A 26,438-nucleotide genomic window follows, 5' to 3' on the forward strand; every position below is an offset into this window, starting at 1 on the left:
AGGCTGAGTCAACCTTGAGCTGGCTGCTGGGATCGAACTCCCAGCCTCATGGGCAGAGGAAGGAAGGAAGGAAGGAAGGAAGGAAGGAAGGAAGGAAGAGAAAGAAAGAAAGAAAGAAAGAAAGAAAGAAAGAAAGAAAGAAAGAAAGAAAGAAAGAAAGAAAGAAAGAAAGAAAGAAAGAAAACTTTAATTGCCCACCCTTTGTGAATGTTCCAGTCAGATAACTACATGAGTTAACAGTCAATAAAAATATAAAATCATATATCAATTCAATAAAAACATTCTATTTCCATTGGACTATCCAAACTCTGCAGGGTGCATGAGTGAACAGAATATGAAAAATATCCTACAGGGGGCATCAGAGCAGATGTGAATCTCGCAGAGTTAAGAGTAGGAACTTCCTAGTGTTTTCCAAGTACTCCCCTCCGATATCTCGATCGGCTCAGTGGGGGACTTCCTGCTGCGTTCGGCACACGTCCTCTCTGCTTGCCCCCAGAACAGACAGAACGGATGAGGAATATCAAACGTTAGTTAGGTCTCTCTCTCTCACACACGCAAAGCTGCCTCTCTTCTAAATAAATCTACTTTATTCCTTAAGCAGCCTCGTGCTCCACTCTCTCTGCATATTTAAATTCCCATTCCTCTGCACAGTGAAGTCAAGGAACTAGACCTGGCAGAGGAAGGGACAGTGACAGCGGCTCCTCACTGAGTTGGGCTGGGAGCCACATTCACAGGCCTGGACACGCCATCAGGCTATTCTTCCTCCAGTCCTTGCGTCACTCCACAGCTGCTTGCCCGCCTCACTCGGCACCCTTTGCCCCCTTCTTGTCTCGGAGATCTTTTCATTTCCTGCACTCCAATCTCTCTCTTCCTCTCCCCTGATTGTGGGAAGCGAAAAATAAAATAAAAATGCTCCTGGCATCTCCGTTGAGACCTGATTGATGCAAATGCGGCAGCCTTTTGGCGAAGGCCACAGTAGCCGGACAGTTGTGAAAGTTGAAGAGGGGGAGTCTCTGGCACCGATGGTTAATTTTTGGGGTGCGGGGGTGGGGGAGATGTGCTGAAGCCCAAACATGTGGAGAAACAACTCCTTCCTTTTGGGATCTGCAAGATGTGCAGCGTGCAAAATTTGACAGCATAAGAAGGGACGAATATCCCGCAGGAGGCATTGGTGGAGATGTGCGGTTGGCAGAATTAGATCAAGAACTTCCTGGTATTTTACAAAGGGTCACTTCCAGCATCCTGATAGGCTCGTTGGAGACTTCCTGCTCCTTGGAGCACACTTCCTCTCTGCTTGCCTCTGCAATAGAATGAGCGAAGAAGACAAGAGAGACCACTAGGACTTTCTCTCTCTCCTCTTTCTCTACCAAGTCATTTCTCTTCATAATAAAGGTATTTTATCCTTTTCTGCAGCCTGGTGCTCCACTCTCTCACATATTTAAGCTCTGCCCACCCTTCCAACCTGCCTCCAACTTCCTTTTTGAATGAGGCCTCCAGAACTGCACACAGGACTCCAGGGACGGTCTGACCAATGGAGTGTACAGCGGGGCCAGGACATCTTGCGATTTTGAGGGGAGGCCTCTGTTGCTACAGCCCAAGACAGCATCCATCTCTTGTTCTGCTGACTTCAACTTCTCCAAGAATGCTGGCCTTTTACAGCGTCCCTTGTCTTCTCATAACGGGGCCACAAGTACAATAGCCTCAGTATAGGGGAGCTCAGGTTTGATATGGTCTAGAACGCGTCAGTTTGTCTTTTTGATGGTCCCCAGGTTCATAAAACCCTCTTCCCGCACCTCATTCCAAATAAATAAATTTCCTTCCTGCCACCTTTCTTTACTGCTCAACTTTCACACCCATTCATAATAATGGGGAACGCTATGGTATGAACTACCTTGCACTGAGTCACTGGGGACACATCCTGACACTTATGGATCTTTTCTTGCCCCTTCATGGCTTCCCTTCGTTTCCCAGGCTCAATCTCTTTTGGTCTTAGAATCAGAGAGGTGGAAGGGAGCTCCAGGGTCATCTAGTCCAACCCCTTGTGGAATGCAGAGAATTCACAACTACCTGCCCACCCACAGCGACCCCAATTGCATGCCCAGATGATGCCCCCTCCCAATAACTCAGAATCCCTGGCCAGTCTGGCCTGGAAGAAATTTGCTTCCCGACCTCACAGTGGCAATTGGAATTTCCCTGGGCATGCAAGAAAGGCCCACAAGAGCCAAGCACTGACTCAATCCCACTGACAATCTGCCTAAGTTCACAGAATCAGCCTCTCCGTCAGATGGCTCTCCAGCCTCTGCTTAAAAACTTCCAAAGAAGGAGAACTCACCACCTCCCGAAGAAGCCTGTTCCACTGAAGTTGTCTTTAGGTTGGAGATGGACCCGAGAAATAGAAAATCTGGAACAATTTCAATTTCTCCAACCTTAAAACTGTGCAGTTCCCCAGTAGTGGAGCACCAGTTCTCCATCTTGGGAATTTCTACTTTAACCTTCACTGGAAGCTGTTTCAAGTCTTCAGGGCATTTTTGGTGGCGGCACCTTGATTTTGGAATGCTCTGCCCCTTAGAGGGTCTCACCGTCCTTTACCCGCCCAGCGACCATGTTTCTTTTCACTCCAGTTTTTAACTGAGTGGAGCTCTCTCTTTTAAAACTCTTTGAACGGAATGCTTCTTGCTCCAGGGCTGTTTTATGACTACATTATTGCACCCTGATCTTATGCCATGCGGGGTTCTCGGTTTGTTTTACGGCTCGCTTTGGATATCGATCTGGGTTTTATGTCTTTTAAAAAATGTTTTTATCATATTGTTTCTTTAATCTTGCCATCCACCTGGAATAGGTCCCCGGAGGCAAGATACAAAATTCTCTCGATAAATAAATGAAGACGGTGAAGGGTGATTTAAAAAATCTACGAGGGTCCAAGGATATATTTCTGGTATCATCTGGGGGCCCAACTTATCCCCTTCTGTCAGACCACATCAGCTAAGCAGAGTCGACCCTGGTTAATATTTGGGTGAGAGACCAACAAGGAAATCCAAGGTAGCTACGTAGAAGCACGCAATGACAATCTTCCGTGAAAACCGCAGGGGGGGTTGCCAAAAGTTGTTGGCACTTTGCATCCAGACATAATTTGGGCAGGAGTGTGGAATGATACAATCTAACACAATCTTGTCAGATCTTGGAGCCTAATTTGAGTCACTACTTGGACAGGAGACCAAAAAGAAGAAGAAGAAGAAGAGTTGGTTCTTATATGCCGCTTATCCCTACCCAAAGGAGTCTCAAACGGCTTCCAATGACCTTCCCTTTCCTCTCCCCACAACAGACACCCTGTGGGGTGGGTGAGGCTGAGAGAGCCCTGATATCACTGCTCGGTCAGAACAGTTTTATCAGTGCTGTGACTAGCCCAAGGTCACCCAGCTGGCTGCATGTGGGGGAGCGCAGAATCGAACCCGGCATGCCAGATTAGAAGTCCGCACTCCTAACCACGACACCAAACTGGCTCACACTGATCCCTGGAGCGAACTTTGCCGTTGACCATGATGGTATTCCGAGCTGGACAGGGGTGGAGGGATCAGATGGGGGGTTAACTGCAACCAATAGCCATCTTTAATGTGTTTTAATGGGCTGGTAGGTTTTAAGGGTTCGGTGTTTTTATTGTTTTAATGTAAACCGCTGCAAGTCTTTGAGAGCGGCAGTACATAAATCAGAGAAAGAAAGAAAGAAAGAAAGAAAGAAAGAAAGAAAGAAAGAAAGAAAGAAAGAAAGAAAGAAAGAAAGAAAGAAAGAAAGAAAGAAAGAGGGAGGGGGACAAAGAAAGAAAGAAAGAAAGAAAGAAAGAAAGAAAAGAAAGAAAGAAAGAAAGAAAGAAAGAAAGAAAGAGGGAGGGGGACAAAGAAAGAAAAGAAAGAAAGAAAGAAAGAAAGAAAGAAAGAAAGAAAGAAAGAAAGAGGGAGGGGGACAAAGAAAGAAAGAAGAAAGAAAGAAAGAGGGAGGGGGACAAAGAAAGAAAGAAAGAAAGAAAGAAAGAAAGAAAGAAAGAAAGAAAGAGGGAGGGAGACAGAGAAAGAAAGAAAGAAAGAAAGAAAGAAAGAAAGAAAGAAAGAAAGAAAGAAAGAAAGAAAGAAAGAAAGAAAGAAAGAAAGAAAGAAAGAGGGAGGGAGGGAGGGAGACAGAGAAAGAAAGAAAGAAAGAAAGAAAGAAAGAAAGAAAGAAAGAAAGAAAGAAAGAAAGAAAGAAAGAAAGAAAAAGCCTGGAGACTCGATCAAGAGATTTGGCTCAGGGGATGTAGCCTGGTCCAACACTGTATTGGAGGAACATCATTCTAGGCCTAGATATTTATTTATTTAGATATCATATATGTCAAGAGCACAATGTAGCCAGGAGATCCTAAGATTGTCCAGCACAGGAGGTGGTGAGCTCCCCCTCACTGGCAGTCTTCAAGCAAAGGTTGGATACACACTTTTCTTGGATGCTTTAGGATGCTTAGGGCTGATCCTGCGTTGAGCAGAGGGTTGGACTAGATGGCCTGTATGGCCCCTTCCAACTCTATGATTCTAGGATTCTATGATTCTATGATCACCCAGGCAAGAGGCTTTCACTCATTTGCCATTGTCTGTTCCTGTGACCCGACCCTGGTATTCCTTGGAGGTTCACCTTCCAAGTGCTGACCCCTCCCTACGAAAGAAACAAAAGGTACGCCATGAACATGGGGGGGAGTCTTCAGTTCTAGTAAGGAACTCACGTGGAGAATGTGCATTCCGGGAGTTTGTGTGTGCATCGGTTGGGGTTGTGTGTGCAAGGGAATCTGAAGCCGAACGTTCCTTGCTAATCGACAGACCCCCACGGGACGGCCTCCCCCTCGCCCTCCCCCCCGCCCCCCTTCCCCCCCGGCTGGATGCCATTCAAAGAAAAATCCCTCCCGTCAAGAAACAATCAGTTAATGGTGGCGACCCACGGCCCACGTTGCCAAGGAGGAATCAATCACCGGCCGAGACAGACGCAGGGGAATAAATGGATTCATTTGGATCGCTTGGGCCTCCCGCGCTTTCATCTGGAGAGTGCCGGGAAAGAGGCCCTGGAGATTTTGAGACAAGTGGGGGACTCGTGCGGGGAGGGTAGAGGATCGGCGGCTGCACTTTCTGCCTGGAGGCAGGAGGGCAGCATTTCTGTCGTGGCACTGCAAGAGCACAGCAAATAGGGGCCAGAATCCAGTGTCCTGAGAATGCTTGTGTTTGTGTAACACTTAGGGGGGAGCCAACATCCTGGTGGGGCTGGGAGATCTCCCAGAATAACAGCCGGTCTCCTGAAAGACTAGGACATGCAACGAATCTGACAGGCAGTAGGTTCAGGATGGACAAAAGGAAAGACAGCTTTACACAGAAGGGAGGATGCTATAATGGCCATGGAAAGAAACAGCTATCAAAGGGGGTGAGAGAAATTCATGGAGGATAAGTCTATCGGTAGCTACTAGTCATGGTGACTAAGGGGAACCTCCACATTCAGAGGCACTAAGCCCCCGAATCCCAGAGCCTGTCCAATATATTTAACATCTGGTAAGGCATTTGCAGAGAGAGGGAATTGCTCCCAGGAGGCCATTCCATGCACAGGACAGGGGGCTGCCGCATAAAGTTAATCAGAGTCCAGTAGCACCTTTAAGACCAACAAAGATTTATTCAAGGCGTGAGCTTTCGAGTGCAAGCACTCGAAAGCTCCCGCCTTGAATAAATCTTTGTTGGTCTTAAAGGTGCTGCTGGACTCTGATTTTATTGTGCTCCTTCAGACCAACACGGCTACTCATTTGAATCTACGAAAAGTTAATGTAAATTTTATTGGTTTATTGTTAATGTAAGCTCAACTGTACTCCACTGCCCTGAGATGGCAAGTCCAAGAGGGGCGGTATACAGAACTATTTATAAACAAACAAACAAATAAATAAAAGTGAGCAGCGGCAACCATTTTCTGGCTGGCTCCGCCTCCTACGGCAGCCATTTTATGACTGCGCTGGCCAGGCTGTGTGATTGGCCAACCAATCCTAAAGGCGGCCGGAGGTTCAAAAAGGTTGAGAACCTGTTTTTCCTCTTTTGCCGGGATGACAGTTTCTCTTGGGCTCCAAATAGCCACGTCTCTGTCCATTTGGACTTTTGACCTTACGTTACACACCCCCTTCGATTTCCCCCCTCATGCCGCTCTCCTCTGGACAGACATGATAAATGTCCCTGTCCATGGAGAACGCCATTTCATTCCTCTGATGAAATTACGCCGTGAAAGCTTTTCCCGCAATAAATTTGCTGGTCCTGAAAGGGCCGCCAGGCGGCCATTTTGGCTGCAAAGGCTAACCCGGCTCCACGGCTGGAATTTGTCTCCAGAGTTTTGTGGTTGCTTCGGAAGCGTTTTGCTATTTCCACGTGTGGGCATATTAATTGATTTTTATATTGTTAGACACCTTAGGGGCTTTTTGAGTGTAAATGCATGTCATAAATAAATAAAGTGCTTAAGAAATCATCGAAGGTCTCCTCCTGTAGCCTTTGGATGAAAAAGCTGCCGCTGTCTATCACCTGGGGTTGCCAACCTGCAGGTGGATCCTGAAGATCTTACAATGTTCCCTGGGGAATATGGGTGCTTTGGAGCAGGGGTAGTCAACCTGTGGTCCTCCAGATGTCCATGGACTACAATTCCCATGAGCCCCTGCCAGCGTATGCTGGCAGGGGCTCATGGGAATTGTAGTCCATGGACATCTGGAGGACCACAGGTTGACTACCGCTGCTTTGGAGGGTGAACCATAAAGGGACATTCCCAAACAAATCACTGCCCACGGGTGCTACCATTGGGGACCCCCCCCCCCAGCTCTAACCACCACTCTGCCCTGGCTGAAGTTCCTTCCACGCTCGAACGCAACACCCAAAAGATATCTGCTCAATAGCTGTTGGCGACGGTCCCAGTTTTGTGTAGCTCGGCTCAACGAAAGGGTTTCGTGACACATCCCGCCGGTGAGAAACGCCACGTCGTTCCTTTCCGTTATCGGCTAAACGTCCGGCAAACCCTTCTCCCGTTTCTTAATTAGAATTGGTCGGGGTCACTGGGGCTGTTGTTGTTCGGGGCTCGAAGACGCTCCCCGTTTAGGCCGGGCAGTGTCACCCGGCATGAAGGATCTGTCCCCCCACGCGGCTGCCTCTGCAGGAGACCCGCCACTGCCCGTGGGTACGGGACGGCTTGATTCATGGGGCCATTGTCAGAAGGCACAAGGTCACCGCGGCAACCGCCGCTGACATCGGTAGGGAGGAAATGAGCCTGCAAGTGCCGGGTGAGCGACAGGACTTGGAACCTGCTCAAAATGTTGAAGGGACCGGAGAGAAACGGGGGGGGGGGGGGGCAGGCCCATATTGTAAGCTGCCTCCATTCAGCTGGGAATACTTTGGAGACAGAGGAATTCAGGGCTTCCAGGCACCCTAAGAGACAGCACAGAACCGACACAGGTCAAGAGCTGGCAAACACACCCCTACAAAGAGGGTTACCACCCTCCAGCTGGGGACTGGAGGTTCCCCAGAAGTGTAGCAGATCTCCAGCTGACAGAGATCAGTTCACACAGAGAAAAAGGGCTGCTTTTGCAGGGTGGTCTCAAGGGCATTTTTGCTACGCCAGAGGAGGAGGAGGAGGAGGAGGAGGAGGAAGAAGAAGAAGAAGAAGAAGAAGAAGAAGAAGAAGAAGAAGAAGAAGAAGAAGAAGAAGAAGAAGAAGAAGAAGAAGAAGAAGAAGAAGAAGAAGAAGAAGAAGAAGAAGAAGAAACTGGCTTTTATGCACTGCTTTTTACTGCCCAAAGGAGTCTCACAGTGGCTTACAATCACCTTCCTTTTCTCTCTCCACAACAGGCGCCCTGGGAGGTAGGCGGGGAGAGAACTGCCCCATGAGAACAACTCTGACAGGACTGTGACTAGCCCAAGGTCACTCAGTTGGCTGCATGTGAACGAGTGGGGAATTAAACCCGGCTCACAAGATTAGAAGCCTTCACTCAACCACTACGCCAAGCTGGCTGAGATCTCTCTCCTCCCTAAACGCCACCCTCTTTTAGGCTCCACCTCCACAACCTCCAGGTATTTCCACTGCCAGAGCTGGCAACCCTAAGACGGCAGGAGACGCACAGGGATCATCAACTTTACGCACACTTGAAACAGAACGGCATTACAAGAAGAGCTGTTTGGTGGCCTCCAAATCCTAAAACGTGAAGTTCCCAACTCTGCGTAATAATAATTCCAGATGCAGAACTCACAACCCAAAATCAAAGCAGTCAGGGCCGAGACTCAATCTTGAATGCGCATCCTCATGTGGAAACCAAAGAAAAGTGAAAGAAAAGGAGACCCACTGAGATTCCTTTGTTTTTCTTGGGAGAAAGGGTAGAATCAAGGTTCGCTGAAAAGATTTGCACATTTCTAGCCCTGCCTTTAGAATCACAGAATCCTAGAGTTGGAAGGGGCCATAGAGGCCATCTAGTCCAACCCCCTGCTCAACGCAGGATCAGCCCTAAGCATCCTAAAGCATCCAAGAAAAGTGTGTATCCAGCCTTTGCTTGAAGACTGCCAGTGAGGGGGCACTCACCACCTCCTTAGGCAGCCTATTCCACTGCTGAACGACTCTGACTGAGAAAAACTTTTTCCTGATATCTGGCCTATATCGTTGTACTTGAAGTTTAAACCCATTACTGCGTGTCCTCTCCTCTGCAGCCAACAGAAACAGCATCCTGCCCTCCTCCAAGTGACAACCTTTCAAATACTTAAAGAGGGCTATCATGTCCCCTCTCAACCTCCTTTTCTCCAGGCTGAACATTCCCAAGTCCCTCAACCTATCTTCATAGGGCTTGGTCCCTTGGCCCCAGATCATCCTCGCCGCTCTCCTCTGTACCCTTTCAATTTTATCTACGTCCTTCTTGAAGTGAGGCCTCCAGAACTGCACACAGTACTCCAGGTGTGGTCTGACCAGTGCCGTATACAATGGGACTATGACATCTTGTGATTTCTACCATCTTGTTTCTTTCTACCATCCTGGCCTGGAATGGCCCTTACAAAACAAGTCAGTTCAGACAGGCATGGATTACAAGAACGACTTTCTTCCCCCCCCCCCAATGCCCCACATTCAATGCAGTGGCGTAGTGGTGTCTCTCAGAATGTGCAAGGTCTGAAGGGAGCAGGCTTCAACAGCCTATGAGGCTCAACTGGAGCTTCCTGCTCCTTTGACCGGACTTCTTCCCTGATTGTTTCTAGGACAGTAGTTAGTCAGTTAGACTGTTAGAACTATCTCTCTCCTCTCCTTCTTTACAAAGTTGCTTCTCTTCTCAATAAAGCCATTGAGTCCTTTAAGCATCTGGTGCTACGCCCCTCCTTTGCATATTTCAGCTCTGCTAACAACGACTAAGGTTGGGGAAGGGGGGGCGGTCTGAGCTGCACCCCCTACTCAGCTCTTTGTGCGCATGGCCAGACTGAAGGCTGCCAGTCTGTGGAGCCCAGAACATGACAAGAGAATCAGTTGTGCCCTGCCTGGAAGCTGCCTCACACCGAGAAGTTACCACAATTACGATTTCCCCCTCGGCTCATCTCTCTGCCAGGAAACGTGTCATCGGCTACATTTCTGCAGGCTCTTGAGCTTCTGGGAAAGCACGGGGAGTGGTGAGTAAGGACCGTGGCAGTCCTGCCCTTTGCACAAAGGCTAGCGGTGTTAGATGTTGCAGACCTCCAGGAAGGGGCTTGGAGGACTCTCTTAAGAAGTCCTCCCAAAATCGGAGCCAGCCCTGAAGGAGATATAGGCATGCCAGTCCCCAAGTGGAGGCAGGGGATACCCCAGTTTGGAACGCCTCCCCACTATCAGGAAGTGGGGAAACTTCCGCCCCCCCCAACAGGCAGGAAACCAGAAATAAACACGACATGCCGATGTAACCTGGAAGTGCCGTAGGCAGGTCAGTGATATCGGGAGGTGATACTCTGGTTTTTGGGCAAAACTCTATGGTAAGAAGCCAATTCTACCACAGAGGTTTTGCCCACAAACCAGAGTGTCATCCCCGACAGCGCTGCTGTGTGATGTAGGCATGTCACATTTATTTCCGGTTTCTTCCTTCCCCACTGCTGGTAACTTCACATCCATTCCCAGCTGGCTGCTCTGCTGGACCTGACAATCCTAAGGAGGAGAGAGGCGGGAATGATGCAACATTTTGTAGGAATGTGCCTGCTAGATCATTCTGCGTGTGGGCGGGTACACACACGCACGCACACACACACACACACAAATCACCACTTTAATTTCAAAGACTCCTGTCTTTTCTTGTCAATAATTTCTCCCCAAGCGATCTAAGTTTAGCAACAAACACATATTGATAGACTCATCCCCGCTTGTACAAAAAAATTACATGACGGGAAAAGTAAACCATAGTGGAGCTTGTACACTGAAGAAGGGGGGGGAGGATGGTGGAAGATGCAGAGTGGGAGGAATGGCCTCTGTGGGGTGAAAAAAGGGGGAGAGAGGGGATCCAAAGGAATCTGTATGCTTCTGAATTACCTTCTATGTGGAAATGAATCAGGAGGAAAATCCTCAACAAAACTACAGTCAGAAAACCCGGGAAACAGCAACGAGAAAGGGAGGAAAATCAATGAAGAACGGAGAAAACCCAACGGGCATGCACGGTAAAGGCGAGGGAAAATGCAGAACAAAAAAAAATAGAAAACCCGACAGACACACACGGTGACAATGAGGAAAAACGCTCGTGCATAATAGGCCAGAGAGAGAGAGAGAGAAAAAGATGAAAACTGCAGCATGCTGTGCTACCTTAGCGCATATGTCTCAATTGATTTTTTTTGCCATCTGAGAGGTGGGAAAAAATAACAGCTGAAATCAGAAAACAAATTTGGTAATAAAAAGAAAAGTGTGCGATTTGGACGGAAACAAGTCACGTAGAGTCAGAATCATCATTTTCCTAATGCACCGTCTTCCATAAAATTTTCCCCGCTGTGCATTCTGAGAGTAAAACCTCATCTTAGAAAGCATTTCACTCTTTCCAAAAGAGAAAACAATTTATCGGCGTGTGTGTGTGTGCTTTTCTTAATTTTAGCATTTCTCCCAAATTTCCCATCGGGAAAGAAAAACACCCTCCGTTTTGAAAGGAGGACTTCCCCTAGAATTCTTCAGGGATTTTTTTCCCCAACATATTCCCTAGCTTTCATAGAGAGAGGAAGATTTGAAAGTACTAATTGCTCCTCTCCTCAAATGCTGTTCTTTTGACGAGGCTGTCTGTTAGAAGGGCTTTATAATAATAAAAAAAAGAGCTTTGCATGGTAACACTTTTGTTGTGCTTGTAGTTTTTAATTTCATAATGTAGGCTGGCTTTTCATAATGTACGCTTCCCAGGGTTCTGTTTGAATAGCGGAAAGGTGTGGTATAAATCATACCTCTGGCAGGCTGACAAAAGGACATGCGACGGCTTGTGAGCAATGTGGCGGGCAAAAGGTATGCAGATCAAAATGGGACTAATACGAAATTTTAAAAGGGCAAAGCCGTCTCGAATGGCGCAGGGAAGGATTTGAGTTTCAGCCAGGAAAAAACATCCCTCCTCTGAATGTGAATGTCCCTATTTTAACACGGAGGGGGCTCCCCCCTCCACTTTATGTTCTAATTTTTTACGCAGAAGTTCAGAATAATCATCACCAATAAATGCTCTACCCCCCCACCCCACCCGTGTGTCTATGCGCATGGATTTTGACTCGAGAAGCTACGGCGATACCTGGGAACAAAATTGTAATTGTTGATCACATAATTATATAAGTTACTGATGCATGGAACGAAACTGCTGTAAAATACATCATTGCAAAGAAGTTTGTGGGTCTTCCCCCCCCCCAAATCGTCTCCCCAAAGCTTCAAGACAAAATGCAAATGAGATGCATTGCCTCTTTTCTGTCTGCGGCATTTTTATCCAAACCCAGAAAGCCGTTGCAGTTTAATAGTTATTAGGGTTTGCTCACTTCAGTGCAGTTCGGACGCTTCGGCAATCACGGAAGCCCAAAGCGGCACGTAGGAGGGTGGCATGGAGAGGAGGGGACCGAACCGCAAAGTGGCCGAACCGTACAACCCTAGTAGTTATGGTGGGGATCCCCAGCCTTTTTCAGCCTGGGGGAATATTTGGAATTCTGTCGCAGCATGTTGAGCATGGCAACAAAATGGCCGCTGCAGTAGGCGGAGCCAGCCACAAAAATGACCGCCACAGCTTAACTTCAGTTACACAGTGTAGCTCATTGTACGGTGTTGGCAACTACTGACAAGCAACCATTTAAAAAAAAATCTGCACACCAAACAAATTTCCAGTGGCCAATCAGAACCCTTGCAAGGCAAATGGCCTACCTGGCCCACCCACTTCCTAAAAAACACTTGGTGGGTGCAAAAAAAGCAGTCGATAGACATGGTCATGCCCATGGGCACCACATTGAGGGCCTCTGGTATCAATAGTAGGAGAGATGCATGTTCTGATTTGCTATAAGCTGCCTTAAACCATCTTGGTGGGTGCACATTGCTTTGGGATACTTAGGGCTGATCCTGTGTTGAGCAGGGGGTTGGACTAGATGGCCTGTACGGCCCCTTCCAACTCTATGATTCTAAGATTCTATGATTCTATAAGAGGAGACAGAAGGCTGTGGACCCCCCCCCCCCCAGCAATCATAAATCCCTGGATTCATAGGAACAGCCCATGAGGTTGCTCTCCAGTTTCTGCTCCGTGTCCCCTTGCGCCCGTGTCAACATGTTATACAGCTCCGTTCCGCCCAGCCAGGAGGGACCAAAATTGGTTTTACGTGGGAGCCGGAGCCCTCTCGGATTTATTAGCTCTCTCAAGATGTTTAAAAATGGTCCTTAAATCACTACCGTTACAATACAGCCTTTTGGAGTGGGGCAGCTCAGGGGTGTGAGGATCAGCTGTGTGCGCACATCATTTGTCCACCCACGATTTCACCCGTCAAGGGTCCGATCCTGTTCTAGGGGATTCAGTAGGCGTTACAAGGCACGTTGCATCATATAACCTGTGTGTCAGAGCCTGGGCATCCTTCTTTGTGGTTGTGCTGGCCATGGGGTGGAGATGGCGTGGTCACCCTGACAGATGACCTCTGGTACCAACTGGAGGGGCAGTTCAGACATTCTCGGGATGTTAGATCTGTCAGCCACATTTGACACGATCCACCATGAGATTCTAGCCCAATGCCTCTCTGGGCCAGGGATATGTGGGGCAGCAATTCAGTGACAGATCTCCTTCCTATAGAATCAGACACGGAGGGTTGCAGTGAGGGAAGAATTGTCAAGCCCCTTTCAATTTGTTTGCAGGGGGCAACTCTCTCCCCCACATTGTCCAACATGTTTATGTGCCCTCTAGCCCAGCTGTTCCAGAGCTTTGGGCTGGATTGTCACCCATACGTGGATGATGCTCAGCTCTATCTCCTGATGGACGGCCCTTCGGACTCCCCCCCCCCCCGAAACATTTGCCAGTTTGGAAGCCTTAGCTGGATGGCTTGAGCAGAGTCACCTGAAACTCAGCCCCTCCAAGACAGAAGTACTGTGGCTGGGAAGGGGGAAGACCAGGAAGTGCGCCTGCCTAGCCTGGCCAGGGTACAGTTTAACATCTTGCCCCTTGCCAAGAACCTAGTTGTGATCCTTGACGCCTCCCTTTCAATGGAGACGCAGGTCATGAAAGTAGTCTGCCTGGCATTTTTCCACCTTCACCAGACGAGGTTACTCGTGCCCTACCTGTCCTTGGAACACCTGACCACAGTGATCCATGCAACGGTCTCCTCCAGGATTGACTTCTATAATTTGCTCTATGTGAATCTTCCCTTGTCCTTGAACCAGAAATTGCAGCTGGTGCAGAATGCGGCCGCTAGGGTCCTTACTGGAACACCTTGGAGGGCCCATATCCAGCTGGTGCTGAGGCAGCTGCATTGGTTGCCAATTGCTGCCCGGATCAAATCTTTTGGTTTTAACCTTTAAGCCCCTTCATGGTCTGGAACCCTCATATCTGAAGGACCACCTATCACCTTATGCCCCCCTAAGGCCTTGCGATCTGCAGGTACTAATTTGTTGGTGATTCCTGGCTCACAGGAGGTATGCTTGGCCCCCCCCCCGATCTGGTGGAATGTACTCCCGGAAGAGCTGAGGGCCCTGCAGGAGCTTTCTCAATTCAGCATGGCCTGCAAGAGGGAGCTCTTCCACCAGTTCTTTTATTTAGCTACATCTATTTCATTGTGAACTGGAACAGCAGGCGCCCCAGACCCCTGGGGTGCTGGGTGGGAGGTTTGGAGTGGGGTGGGAGGTGGGTTTTTTAGCTTGCCACTGGGTTGTCGTGGGTTTTTAATATGGTTTTGTTTTGATATGAGGGTTTATCGTTGTAATCCGCTGGGTAACCCACTGTGATAGAGTTTCCAATCGTGGCAGGTAATAGATTTAAATAGTAAACAAATACTTCAGATCAGGAAAATACCCCAAATCTAAGGTGAAGCCAAAGAGAGCTGGTGTGGCAGACTTAGGACCCCGGGCAGCCTGAGTTTAAACCCCCTCTTCTACCATGGAAACTTGTCGGGTGATCTTGGGCCCACCACAAACTCTTGGCCGTACCTACCCCACAGGGTTGTTGTGAGAAAACAGAAGAGGGGAGAATGAGGTTCTCAAAACTGCTTTGGGAGAAACATGAGATACAAATCAAGAAACACAAAAGCCAAGCTGCCAAAGGCCACCAAGCCTTGTTTTGAAAAACAGACGTCTTCCCCAGGCGAGCTGAATACCGAACAAGGACAGGCACGAGGCGAAGGGGCGAGAACAGAATACGAGGAGCAAATTGTGGAACATATTAAGACAAACAAGGAGAGCTTCTTTCAATCCATCAGAAGCAGGAAATTGCCCTGAGAAGTGGGGGGGGGGAGGCCTCGGTTGAAGAAGGAGCAGATAGAATGCAAAATCAATACTGGGAGATGGCGGAGAAATGAATTCTTTGCATCTGCCTTCAGCATGGAAGATACGGGGCACTTACATGCCAGAAAGAAGGTTTTCCATAGGGAGTAGGCAAACAGAGATGGTGAGAGGCGAAATTTTAGGTATAACTGACAAATGAGAACAAGACCTGGTTTTTATATCCCGCTTTTCTCTACCCAAAAGAGTTTCCAAACGGCTTACAATCCCCTCCCCTCCTTCTCCCCACAACAGATGCCTCGTGAGGTAGGTGGGATTGAGAGAGCTCCAAGAGAACTGATCTGGGAGAACAGTTCTAACAGGGCTCTAACTAGCCCAAGGTTACCCAGCTGGCCGCATGGGGAAGAGTGGGCTGGCTTTTGAAGAAGAGTTGGTTTTTATACCCTGCTTTTCACTCCCTGAAGTAGTTCCAAAGGGGCGTACTTTTCCCTTCCTCTCTTAACCACAGAAACCCAGTGAGGTAGGTAGGTCTGAGAGAGCTCTAACAGAACTGCTCTAACAGGACTCTGACTAGCCCAAGGTCACCCAGCTGGCTGCATGTGGAGGAGTGGGGAATCAAACCTGGCTCACCAGATGAGAAGCCGCCGCTTTTAACCAGAGTCCTAGGTTTAGCAGTCATGGGCTTCAGTGGACAGGTCCTTTTGTGGATGAGAAACGGGTTCTATGATAGGGCTTAATATTTAATTATGAAGATACATATTTAATTTCGCCATAAATAATCCGGACGTGGGGTTGAGAGGTGAAGCGGCTGCATTTGCCGCTGACATCCAATTATTCAGGGCGGCCAGGACTTGGGGATGAGCTTTAAAAAGATCGCTCCAAACTGAGTAACAGAATGGCAACCGAGGGCCAATGGAAGCATATGGTCATGCGCATCGGAGAGAAAGGGGAAAAATCCCCATCTTGATGTATGCTGAGGAGGTTTGAACTGGCGGTAACGGACCAGGAACGAGATCTCGGGGTTACGGTGGACAGCTCGATGAAAACTTCAACCGAGGGGGCAGTGGTGGTAAAAAAGGCAAATATTATTCTGGCGATCCTCCGGGAAAGGGATCGTGAACAAGACAGCCAGCCTTGTAAGGATGCATGACTTCGGCTGTCTTTGAAATACTGCGCACCGTTCAGGTCTTATCTCCAAAGAGATATTATGCCGCTGGAAAGGTGCATTATAGAATGGTCAAAAACTATCAGAGGATTGGAAGTGCATGGGAGGCGTTTCAATTTAGAGAAATGATGTGGGGGCAGGGGGAGCACGCGACCGAGGTTCAAAAAATGACACAGGGGGTAGAGCAAGCGGAGAAATGGAGCTTCCGTGCCAATTGTTGTTTAGAATCAAGACACGCAAGGTACTGAGCAGTAAATATGGCTAAGACTGGATGAAGGCGATTGGTAAGACCTGTGAATCGCAGCAATTTAACCTACAGCCTAATAACGAAGTTTAGAAATAGTTGCCAGAACTGAATGACCTTAGCATGTGTAGTGAGATAAGAAGCTAATATCCTTGTTGAGGCCTGGGGGTTCCAGTGTCCTGAGGGTTGCAATATCTTGTAATTCAGCAATTTCCAGTACTAATCTGTTTCTGAAATTCCTTTATAGTAAAGCAACTACTTTGAGGTCCCCCACTAAGGGTCCTGGAAGGCTGAAGGAATCTCCTACAGATTTCTTGTCAGTTTTGTGATTCTTGTTGTCAGATTTTGGTATTCCTCCTTGCTGGTTGAGACCAAACCGTTTTAGAGTCTCAAGATGCTGGGGGGGGGGGTCATCACTGGACTTGCCAGCTCTAGGTTGGGAAACACCTGGACTTTATTTGTTTGTTTGTTTGTTTGGGGGCTGGAGCTGGAGGAGGGCAGAGTCTCCTCAGAGTATAATTTCACTCAGCAGAGTTTAATTTTGCTGAACCCCCCTCAAATGCAGCCTCTTTCCCCAAGGGATCCTCCCTCTGTAGCCTGGAGATCCACTGTGATCCCAAGACATCTCCAGCCACCCCCTGGACGTTGGCAAGGCTCTCCTGAGGAAGACCATTCCATGGAGGAAGGAGAAAATCCGAGGGGAAACCTTTCCTGTCCTGGGCCATTGCCTGCCCCTTCTCTGATTATTACACCTAAACACCCCCCTCCCAGCGCCCACCCCTGTGCCAGAATGCCAACCGAAGACCAAAGCCCCACCAGAGGCCATCCCAGCAGGGCTGGTTTATCAATGCAGGGCATGCTATGCCCCTCCCCCGCAGTAGCTGCCATGGATCAGGGCCGTAACCTCTCTCCTCCCCGCTTTCCCTCCTTGAGCGATACCCCTTTCCTTTCCCGGGGAGCCCTCAGACGCCTTAAACCACGCTTGCATGCCAGCGCTCGTGTGAACGCACAGACACGCGACACAGGAGGGGGGTCATTGTGTTCCAGGTCTCCCTCCCTTCGCCAGGGCGCAGCATCCCCCTTCCCTCCCCTCCCTCTCCGCAGGCGACTCCAGCGCCGGGCGGGCAAATTGCCTGGGCCGCCGCTTGAGCTAAACGCCGCAATTACACGAGGGAAACGGCCGCGCCAACTTTTCCCTGCCGCCCAAGGTCGAGGAATCCGCGCGGGCGGGCGGGCGGGCGGGCAGGGGGGGCTCCGAGGGGCGCCTCGGCTGCGCAGGGCGCATTAGCCAGGCTAAGCCGGGCAAGCCGACTCGCGAGCAAGCGCCTCCGCCTCGATCCGGCAGGCAGCCCCGGGCGGGATGCGCAGCCCGGCGCGCGCTCGGCTCTAGGATTCCGCGCAGCCTTTGCTAGCGGCCCGGGGGGAAGTAATCTTACACACTCTCTCTCTCTCGCCCTCTTGTCTGTCATTAACTGGCGCGCCCGGGAAGCCCGCGGACTAAGGAAGGCAATCAGTCCCCGCGTTCACATGCGGCCAGGTGCTTGCAAGCGGCGTGGACACGCGTCCCCGCGTTCACAAGCAGCCGGGGCCGCTCTGAGGAACTGCTAAGGAAACGGAGAGAAGCCGGGGAGGATCGGGCCAGGGGTGCATCTAGGGTTGCCAGCCTCCAGGTGGGGGCGGGATATCACCTGGAGGGGCGACTGGTCGTTCGATGAGGGGGATGAGAAAAACGGCAACAATTTTTGGGGGTATTCTGCTCTTCCCTGGTTGGCTCAGGGCAGAGAACATCAACCCAATGTTAAAATAATCAATAGAATAAATCACACACACACTCTATAAATTAAACATCAATCAAATTGCCATTAGATTTAAGTTTTAAAAGCTGCTGCCTCTTTACAATTTAAAAATCTAGTGAGGGGGACAGTCAGTGTTTAGAACTAACACTTTTTATTTAAAAGATTGAGCCCTAAGCCCCACCCACCTCAGACTCCGCCCCCCCACGCCCGTCCCACCCAAACCTGGGCCATCTTTAAGTCTGGCTGCTCCAGGCTGGGACATTTCTGGAGATTTGGGGGTGCAGCCTAGGGAGGGCAGGGTATGGATAGGGAAGGGACCCAGCAAGGGACAATTCCACCCTTGAAAGTGGCCACTTTCTCCAGGGGAAATTGATCTCTGTTGTCTGGAGTCCAGGAGATCTCCAGGCCCCACCTGGAGTCTGGCAAGCTTACATCTAGTGCTGTGGCTTGTTTCGAACCCAGAAGGAAAACCTAGAAGAAGAAGAAGAAGAAGAAGAAGAAGAAGAAGAAGAAGAAGAAGAAGAAGAAGAGATTTCTTTACCCCACTTTACACTACCCAGAGGCATTGCAGAGTGGCTTTCAAACCCCTTTTCCCTTCCTCGCCTGACAACAAGCTGGTGCGGCTAAGAGAGCTCTGAGAGAACTGCCCTGCCAGAACAACACTAAGAACTGTGACTGGCCTAAGGCCACCCAGCTGGTCTCAAGCCTGGCTCTCCCGATTAGAAGCTGCCACTCTTAGCCATCACGCCACCCTTGCGCTGCCTGGCGAAGCCACCGGCCTTTGACGCCCCCCCCCCCCCGGTTCTTCAAAACAAAACCAACCGAAGGCCCGCATCGAAAGACCGAGAAATTGATTTTGCGGCATGTGCGTCCTACGGAGAAGCCCGGCCGCCAGCTAAAAGGCCCTTTGAGTTGCCAGGCTCTGGCTGTGACCTAGGACAGCCAGCGTCTATCAAAACAGACGGGCGAGACATTTCAAGACTCTGACTCGGAATCCGCTTCGTAGGACGTCGACCCACCTATCCGCAGACAGGGGGAGGGGGGGCGCATTGTGCCGCTTGGCGCATATTCCGACCTCATGCCGCCGCCGGCCAACTCCCCACCCGTTCCCTCCTTGGCTAATCCATGCTACTAATTAGGGCCAGGACGCATCGATCCCGTTGCTGATGTGCTCATTTCTCACAGGTTCGCAAATCTGGATTTCCCACCTGGCTTCCACAAGGTCTTTCTGCGGCGCTGAGCCAGGGACACCCGTCCCGTTCTGGGCCGAGGCCGCTGCCTGTTGGGGTTCAGTGTGGGCCCGGAGAGAACTGGCCAGTCCCCCCCTCCATGGGTCACCCCCACCAAGTTGATTGGGAGAAGCAGCTATGGTCACAGCAGGTCGAAAAGGCTGCCTCAGGAAGCCCAGGCAGACCGGTTCGGTCACATTTCGGAAGCTAAGGCCGACCCTGAGTAATATTTGGATGGGAGACCTCCAAGGATTGAGTGGCAGTTCCTCCACGGGACACTAGGGGTCACGACTAGGGTTGTGTGCTTCGGCGGCCGAAGCGCACAACCCTAATTGTGACGTGGAAGCAAGCAATGGCAAACTCCCTCCCGACGTCCCTGGCCCGGCCGCCAGACAATCCTCGGTTCTGTGGACTACACAACACGCACACCATGCGACAAATCACACTTTCTAGGAGCATTCTGCCGTGACCTGGCTGCCCCAATCGTCCCAAATCTCAAAGGTTAAGCAGGGTGCAAGCAAAAGAGGAGCAGACTGTGTGATGCAGTGGTCAAGAAGGCGAATGGCGGTCTCAGGCTGTATCCGCAGAGGCATCGCATCGAAATCATGAGGGTGTCCTCGTGCCGCAGGATACCGCGTCGATCTGACCCCACCGAGAGTCCCGGCTGCAGTTCTGGAGGCCTCCCTTCAAGAAGGATGCGGCCCGCTCACGTCACAAACCGATCCACAGTTTGAGTAAAGCGGCCAGTTTTTCTCAGTGACTTTGCCCCCCCCAAGATCCTAGAGGATGAGTTTATGTCGGGGGGTCGTGACCTTTCCCAACCTGTGGGCACCTTTGGAATGCCAACCTTTGGAATGGCAACTTTGGAATGCCAACCTTTGGAATGGCACCTTCGGAATGCCAACGTTCGGAAGGGCACCTTTGGAATGCCAACCTTTGGAATGGTACCTATGGAATGCCAAACTTTGGAATGCCAACCTTCGGAATGGCACCTTCGGAATGCCAACCTTTGGAATGGCAACTTTGGAATGCCAACCTTTGGAATGGTACCTTCGGAATGCCAACAGAGCATGGCAGACGTCGCCACAAAATGACTGCCACAACTTACCTTCCGTTCCACAGCAAAGATCCTCGAGCTGCACTGACAGTTCCCGCCAAAGCATTCTCTACAGCCAATCAAATCTCTGGAAATGAGGACAGGCAAAAGCCCCACCTGGCCCCACCCACTCCCTCAAGACTACTTGGCGAGCACCAGAAAGAGGTGCAGGGCAGAAATTGTGGCACCCTCGCCCACCCTGTTGGGGATCCCTGCGGGCAGCACGTCGGGGACCCCCGCTCGACACCACCCTCTCCGGAACCCCCGACTCACCCGGATGACGTAGCGCGAGGAGTTCTTGTCATCCAAGCTGACGGTCAGCGAGAAGAAGACGGCCGTGCTGTAGACTCCCTGGGTCTTATAGAGCAGCTCGTTGAAGTCCCAGCGGGCCCGGCCGCCGGCCGAGGCCATGTCCCACCCGCCGCAGTCCTCGAGCACCTCCAGCATGGGCCGGGCGCCCTGCCGGTCGATCTCGGCCAGGTCCAGGCACGAGCGGAAGAACTCCTTGACCTTCCGCTCGGCCGAGGCCCGCTGGGCTCGCCGGACGGGCCGGAGGAGGAGGCCCCTCAGCTTGTCCTCGTTCTGCTCGCCGATGGCGGCGATGATGCCATAGATGAGCTTGTCCTCGGGGATGGCGTGGCGGCGCAGCCAGCCGCCGCAGGCGAAGGAGTAGAAGTCCTTGCAGGGGTCGATGGTGGGGTCGATGTTGCTGGCGATGAAGCGGGAGGCCTTGACGAAGGCCTTCCGCTCCTGGCAGCCCTCCAGGCAGTAGGCGTCCTGCTCCAGGGCCAGGTACTTCAGCACCAGGATGCAGCCCAGGATGACGCACAGCCCCGCCGCAAAGACCAGCCCGGAGAGCAGGCAGATCTCCCGGCGGCTCCAGCGCGGAAGGCCGCAGCGTGGCTTCTTGGGCCCGGGGCCGCCCAGCTGCAGGTTGAAGCCGTTGGGCAGGGCGGCCCCGCCACTGAACTTGCTCACATACTTGACCTCCTGGAACTCGTCGTAGTGGGCGGTCAGGGAGTAGGTCTTCTCCATGCTGGGCGCTGGGCCGCGAGGCCGGGGGTCACTGGGCGGTCATGGGGCTGCCGCCGGCAGGGGGCGCTCAAGAGATGGCGGCGGCCCGGCCGAGGTTCATGGCCGGTTGGCCGACAGCCAAGGGATCCATTCTGCCTCGCCTGGTGGAGCAGGGGGGTGTCTAGAAGGCAAGTGCCCCTCAAGGAGGGGGGAAAGTGTTCTGCAAAACACAGATATGTTAAAACATGGGGGTGGATATTCCTGAAGGCGCCTGACAATCTTCTAGCAGTCTAGGGCGGAGGACAGGTGTGTCCCCCCCCCCACTCCCCGCTTCCTGTCCCCTTCCCCACAAAAACACCGGCCCTGAAAGCCATGGGGCTCTGAGAGGACCGTCTGCCCTTCTCCCGGGTCAGCTCTGTTCAGTACGCAGCTTCCCGCCCCCAATTTCGATGATCTGCCAATGAAGAGGTCTGTGATGTTGGGAAGAAGCCCCCCCCCCATCCGAACCTGGCAAGAAACCTGGGAGGCGGAAGAAAAAAACACAAAAACGCACACACAACCCCCCCCCCCCCGCGCCGCCTTGCTCCAAAGGACTTTCGGGCGCGATGAGACGCGCCTCTCTCGGGAAAGGGACCTTTGAAATCGACACGGCTCTGTTCCTACAAGCCTTTTTGTGGGGAGGGGGTCGTTTCCGACTTCGGCTCCCGATCCTGGGGGGGAGGATGTCCAGGAGGACCGGGGGGGGGCGCTTCGCTCCGGACCCGAGGAGGGGGCTGCGCACCGCGCCCCTCAATCCCGCCCCTCCGGCGAGTCTTCGGCACGCTCGAGCAGACTTTCCCCGGCGCGGGAGGAAATTGACGCTTCTTCGGCCCCCTGTGAAATTGACCAGCCCGGGAAACTGACCAGCCGCCGGGCCGGCCTGTGATCCCGGCGCGGGGAGGGGGCGGCAACTTCGCCCGCACCCCCCCTCCCGGGTTTCCCTGAGCCCCCCCCCCACCTCGTAATTTGTAACCGGGGAGAGGGGGGTCCTTGCTGCGCGGGGTCTCCCGGCGGCCGGCTCTTGGATGGAGGCTTTGTGCCCCTCCCCACCCCTTAATTGAGCGGCTGCTAAACGGTTGTCGAAAGGGAGGAGGCAGCGACGGGAGGGGGGGGGCAAAGCTGCCCCCTCCTCTCGCCCTCCCGGGACGCCGGTCGCCCAGAGAGAGCCGAGCCGAGCCGGGGAAAGGCGGGGCCGAGCTCCAGCCGCCGGATTCGCAGTCAGAGCCCTGGGCTACGGGTGGCCACGGATCGACCTCCGAGGGGAGCCAGGGGTGGGGTGGGGTGGGGTGGGGTGGGGTGGGGTGGGGGCAGGCGGAGGGGACGAGGCTGGGCAAAGCGAACCTGGCCGCGGGAGTGGGGCTTGGGGGGGGGGGCGTGGAGGGAGCAAGTGCGATCCCTCAAGCAGGCGACCCGTCAACTCCCCCCCCCCTTCGAGCAAACCAAGGGGCGAGACGGCGTCGCCGTCCCCTTCCCGATCGCGTTGGGCGTCTGCGGGGGAGGGGGCAGACCGGGGGCGGGAAATCCCCGGGACCCTCCGATCCTGACCACCCCCCACCCTCCGCCTCTATTGTTCTCGGTGCCTTTGCCTCCCCCGCCCAGGTCTCTCCTTAGGGGGCATCGCCAGGGCACCCCTTTCCGCCCCCCCGGCCACCCACCCATCCCATCCCGGGACCTTTTCTTCCCCCCCCCCCACCCCCAGCTGCCCCCTCCTTCCCGGACGGATCTGTTGCGCTCTCCGCGGCGCAGGAAACTTGCCGGCGCTCTCCTCCCCGCCGGCCCGGATCGGGACCTTCCTTCCCCCTCCCTCCTTGGAAGGCGCCTCTCCCCCCCCCCCACTGGCCCCGGCCCCGGCCCCGGCCCCGCCGGCAGCTCACCCCCTCCGGGGCAGGACCGGAGCGCCTGCAGCCTCCTCCTCCGCTCGCCCGTCCGTCCGTCCCCCCCGTCCCCGTCCGCTGCCCGCGCTGCGGCTGGGCGCTGCAAAGCGGCTGCTGGGGAGGGGGGGGGGCTTCGCCCGGGTCTCAGCCCCTCTTGGCGCGCGCCTCGAGCCCACCCGCCCCTCCCCTCTTGGCAAGCGGGCGGGGGCCGCGATGGAGGGAGCGCCGCTGGATTATTATGCAAATGGACCGGCGGAGCCCGAGCGCAAAACTCTTACCTCATCCGCGCCACTGGCCGGAGAGGAGGGGGGGGGTGCGAGAGGGAGCGCCAGGCCCCGATCCCCGAGGCCAGGGAGACCCTGCCGGAGACCTTGGGAGAGGCCGGGAGAGACCCCCCCCCCATGGGAGACACAGAGAGACCTCTGCTCCTGTTCTGGCTCAACGGTCTGACGGTGCTATGGGGGGGGGGGGGATTGGAGAGAGACCCCGCTGGGACTTGGAGGCAGTTTCCTGATTGACAGCTGCCAAGCATCTTCCCCGGGGGCGGGTGACACTGTTGCGGACTGGTTCGGTGGCTGCTGTCGGGGTGGGTGGGGGGGGGAGCCCTTGGGCTTGGGAGGGGGGCTGGACTAGATGACCTCTAGCTTCACCCCCTGCGCGAGGAGGCTCTTTGGAGTGGAGGCCAGCCATGGGGAAGGGGAGAGGGTTAGCGGTCCCCAGCTGCTTTGTGGAATACAGGGGACAGTCTGGTTTACACCTGGTGAGCGGGGGGGGGGGGCAGGTTTGGGCGTGGATGCCGGATCCTCCCTCCTCCCCCCTCCCTGTGTCCCCACCCCCCTTCCAATATCCAGATGGAATCCAATCAGGCACAGAGCCCTGCATTGCAGATGCATGCCCCCCCCCCCTCGGTGGGTGTCCCCGCTGGAGATTTATAGTCCATCAATTACAGCGGGTGCCACTCTGCCCGGGGTAAATCAAAAGGGTCTGAATATTAATGGAAGGGGGCGGGGGCGGGGGTGGGGGGAACGCGAGGCACAGCTGCACCGACGCCTGCCCACTGCCCCACTGCAGAGGGCAAGGGGGCCTGCTCCTCCCCCTCCCTGTGGGGTTGCATGCATGCATGCCAACCCTGTGGGCGCATTTGACCACACTCACGGCTAGACCTGGAGGCACAGCTCTCTCCGCGCATCCGTCCATCCGACAGCGAGAACGAGGCTTGGCGGCCTTGCGGCTTCCCACAGGGCGTGTCACGCTTCCCCTGCACGGGAGCCTTGACGCCAGCCGGACCAGGTAGGCCGCTTTCATTCGGCTGCAGAGGAGAAAAGCCACAAGGCGTGAAGCGAAAGGTGCAGTTCTTGGGAGGCATTTCCGAGTCCAGGGCTTGGCTTTGCTCGGCTACCACAGTAGGCCCCGGCCTGCAAGTAATGACAGAAACCAGCCACGGAAATTAGAATCTTAGAATCATAGAGTTGGAAGGGACCTCATGGGTCATCTAGTCCAACCCCCCGCACTATGCAGGAATTGTCCAGCCAAATCCTGGAGCACTGAGTGTGAATTGCACCAGAGAAGGGCAAATTGCACCCGAGGAGTACACAAGGACTTTCTGTAGAAAGGGTGATGGGCAGTGCAGAGGCGATCCTAAAACGTGACATTTGGGGTAAATTTTGAGCCTGTGAATCTACCCAGGCTGAAGTTAGCTGGACTTCTAACAGGCTGGGCGGGGGCAAAAATACCCAGCAGGGATTTTGAAGGTTTTAAGGGATTCAATTACTTGGACAGAATGGGAGGACGGGGTTTGCTAAAATCCAGGCCATGCTGCACTACATAACTGCAGAGCAAATGGGGTTCTGTGATTTTGGGCCTTCCCCTGATGTTGCCTCCAGGTGCTGTGAATCAGGGGACGATTGCCTCTGAACATGGAGGCTCCCTTTTGGCACCCTGGCTTTAGCTGCTCCTGACAGTCAGCCTTTAATCCCGATTCTTCTGGTTGGACATCTTGTAGGCACTTCCACATCTGCATCACTCCCTGTGTAAAGTTGTATTTCCTTCCATCTGCCCTGAACCTACTGCCCATCGGCTTCCTTGGCTACGCTAATCTTTAGGGAGGGGGAGAAACATCTCTCTTTGTCGGCCCTTCCCCGCCTCCAGCATCATTTTATAAACATCTGTCATTTCCCCTTTTTCTGAACTGAAAACTGAACGGCTGTCTTGAGCTCGCTGGATTGACGGTTTGACTTCATATAAAGACAGCTTCTCATATCCGCTCCAGATCTGACATCAATCTGCTCTCACTCAGTTCCAGAGAGCTGGTGCAGCGGAAGCTTGGCGGGTAATAACAGCCTCCACCCAATCTCTTAGCCTGGCCTGCTGCACAGGGCTGTCGTGAGTAAACGGAGGCGGGGCGAATCACGTTATAAACGGCTTTGCACCACAGCTGGGGAGAAAAAGCAGGATATAAATAAAAGAATGTTTGCATGCAGACGTTCCCTCCATTGATGATAGTACTAATACTGCTGGCCTACCTTACAGTGGGGTTGTAACAATTAATGTTTAGGAGTCCTCCGGTGTGAAAGGCAAGTTGTTTTATGTTGAGCTGGCCGAGAAGAGAACCTCCCATCGAGTAATTTAAAGAACAATGATAGTATTCCTTTATATACTCTGAACATTTACATTGTAGAAGAAGAGTTAGTACTTATATGCCGCTTTTCTCTACCCAAAGGAGTCTCAAAGCGGCTTACAAACACCTTTCCCTTCCTCTCCCCACAGCAGCCACCCTGTGAGGTAGGCAGGGCTGAGAGAGCTCTGCTCTACGAGAACAGACCTAGGAGAACTGTGACTAGCCCAAAATCACCCAGTTCTCCAGATCAGAGTCTGAATCCTTACACCAGGGGTAGTCAAACTGCGGCCCTCCAGGGGTAGTCAAACTGCGTTCGCTGGCAGGGGCTCGTGGGAATTGTAGTCCATGGACATCTGGAGGGCCGCAGTTTGACTACCCGTGCCTTACACCAATCTTTTTTAATTTCTGGGCACTATGGGAATTCTGGCACGGAGCAGCGGGCCCAGTGAGA

The 26,438-nt window shown here is 52.7% G+C and overlaps 1 protein-coding gene across 1 annotated transcript in view; it reads right to left on the reverse strand.

The window, feature by feature from the left end:
* ECEL1 (endothelin converting enzyme like 1) overlaps window positions 1–23,467 on the reverse strand; it is a 50,463-nt gene extending 26,996 nt beyond the window's left edge. Inside the window, exons 1-2 of the mRNA XM_077348104.1 lie at window positions 23,371–23,467; window positions 20,717–21,677 (exon numbers count right to left, since the gene is read on the reverse strand). Of these exons, the coding sequence (XP_077204219.1) occupies window positions 20,717–21,478 (762 nt within the window). The 5' untranslated portion in view covers window positions 21,479–21,677; window positions 23,371–23,467. The remainder of the gene's footprint in view (window positions 1–20,716; window positions 21,678–23,370) is intronic.
* Between the last annotated feature and the right edge of the window lie 2,971 nt (window positions 23,468–26,438).

The sequence above is a fragment of the Paroedura picta genome, chromosome 8 (genome assembly GCF_049243985.1).
Source record: "Paroedura picta isolate Pp20150507F chromosome 8, Ppicta_v3.0, whole genome shotgun sequence".
Classification (NCBI taxonomy): Eukaryota; Metazoa; Chordata; class Lepidosauria; order Squamata; family Gekkonidae; genus Paroedura; species Paroedura picta.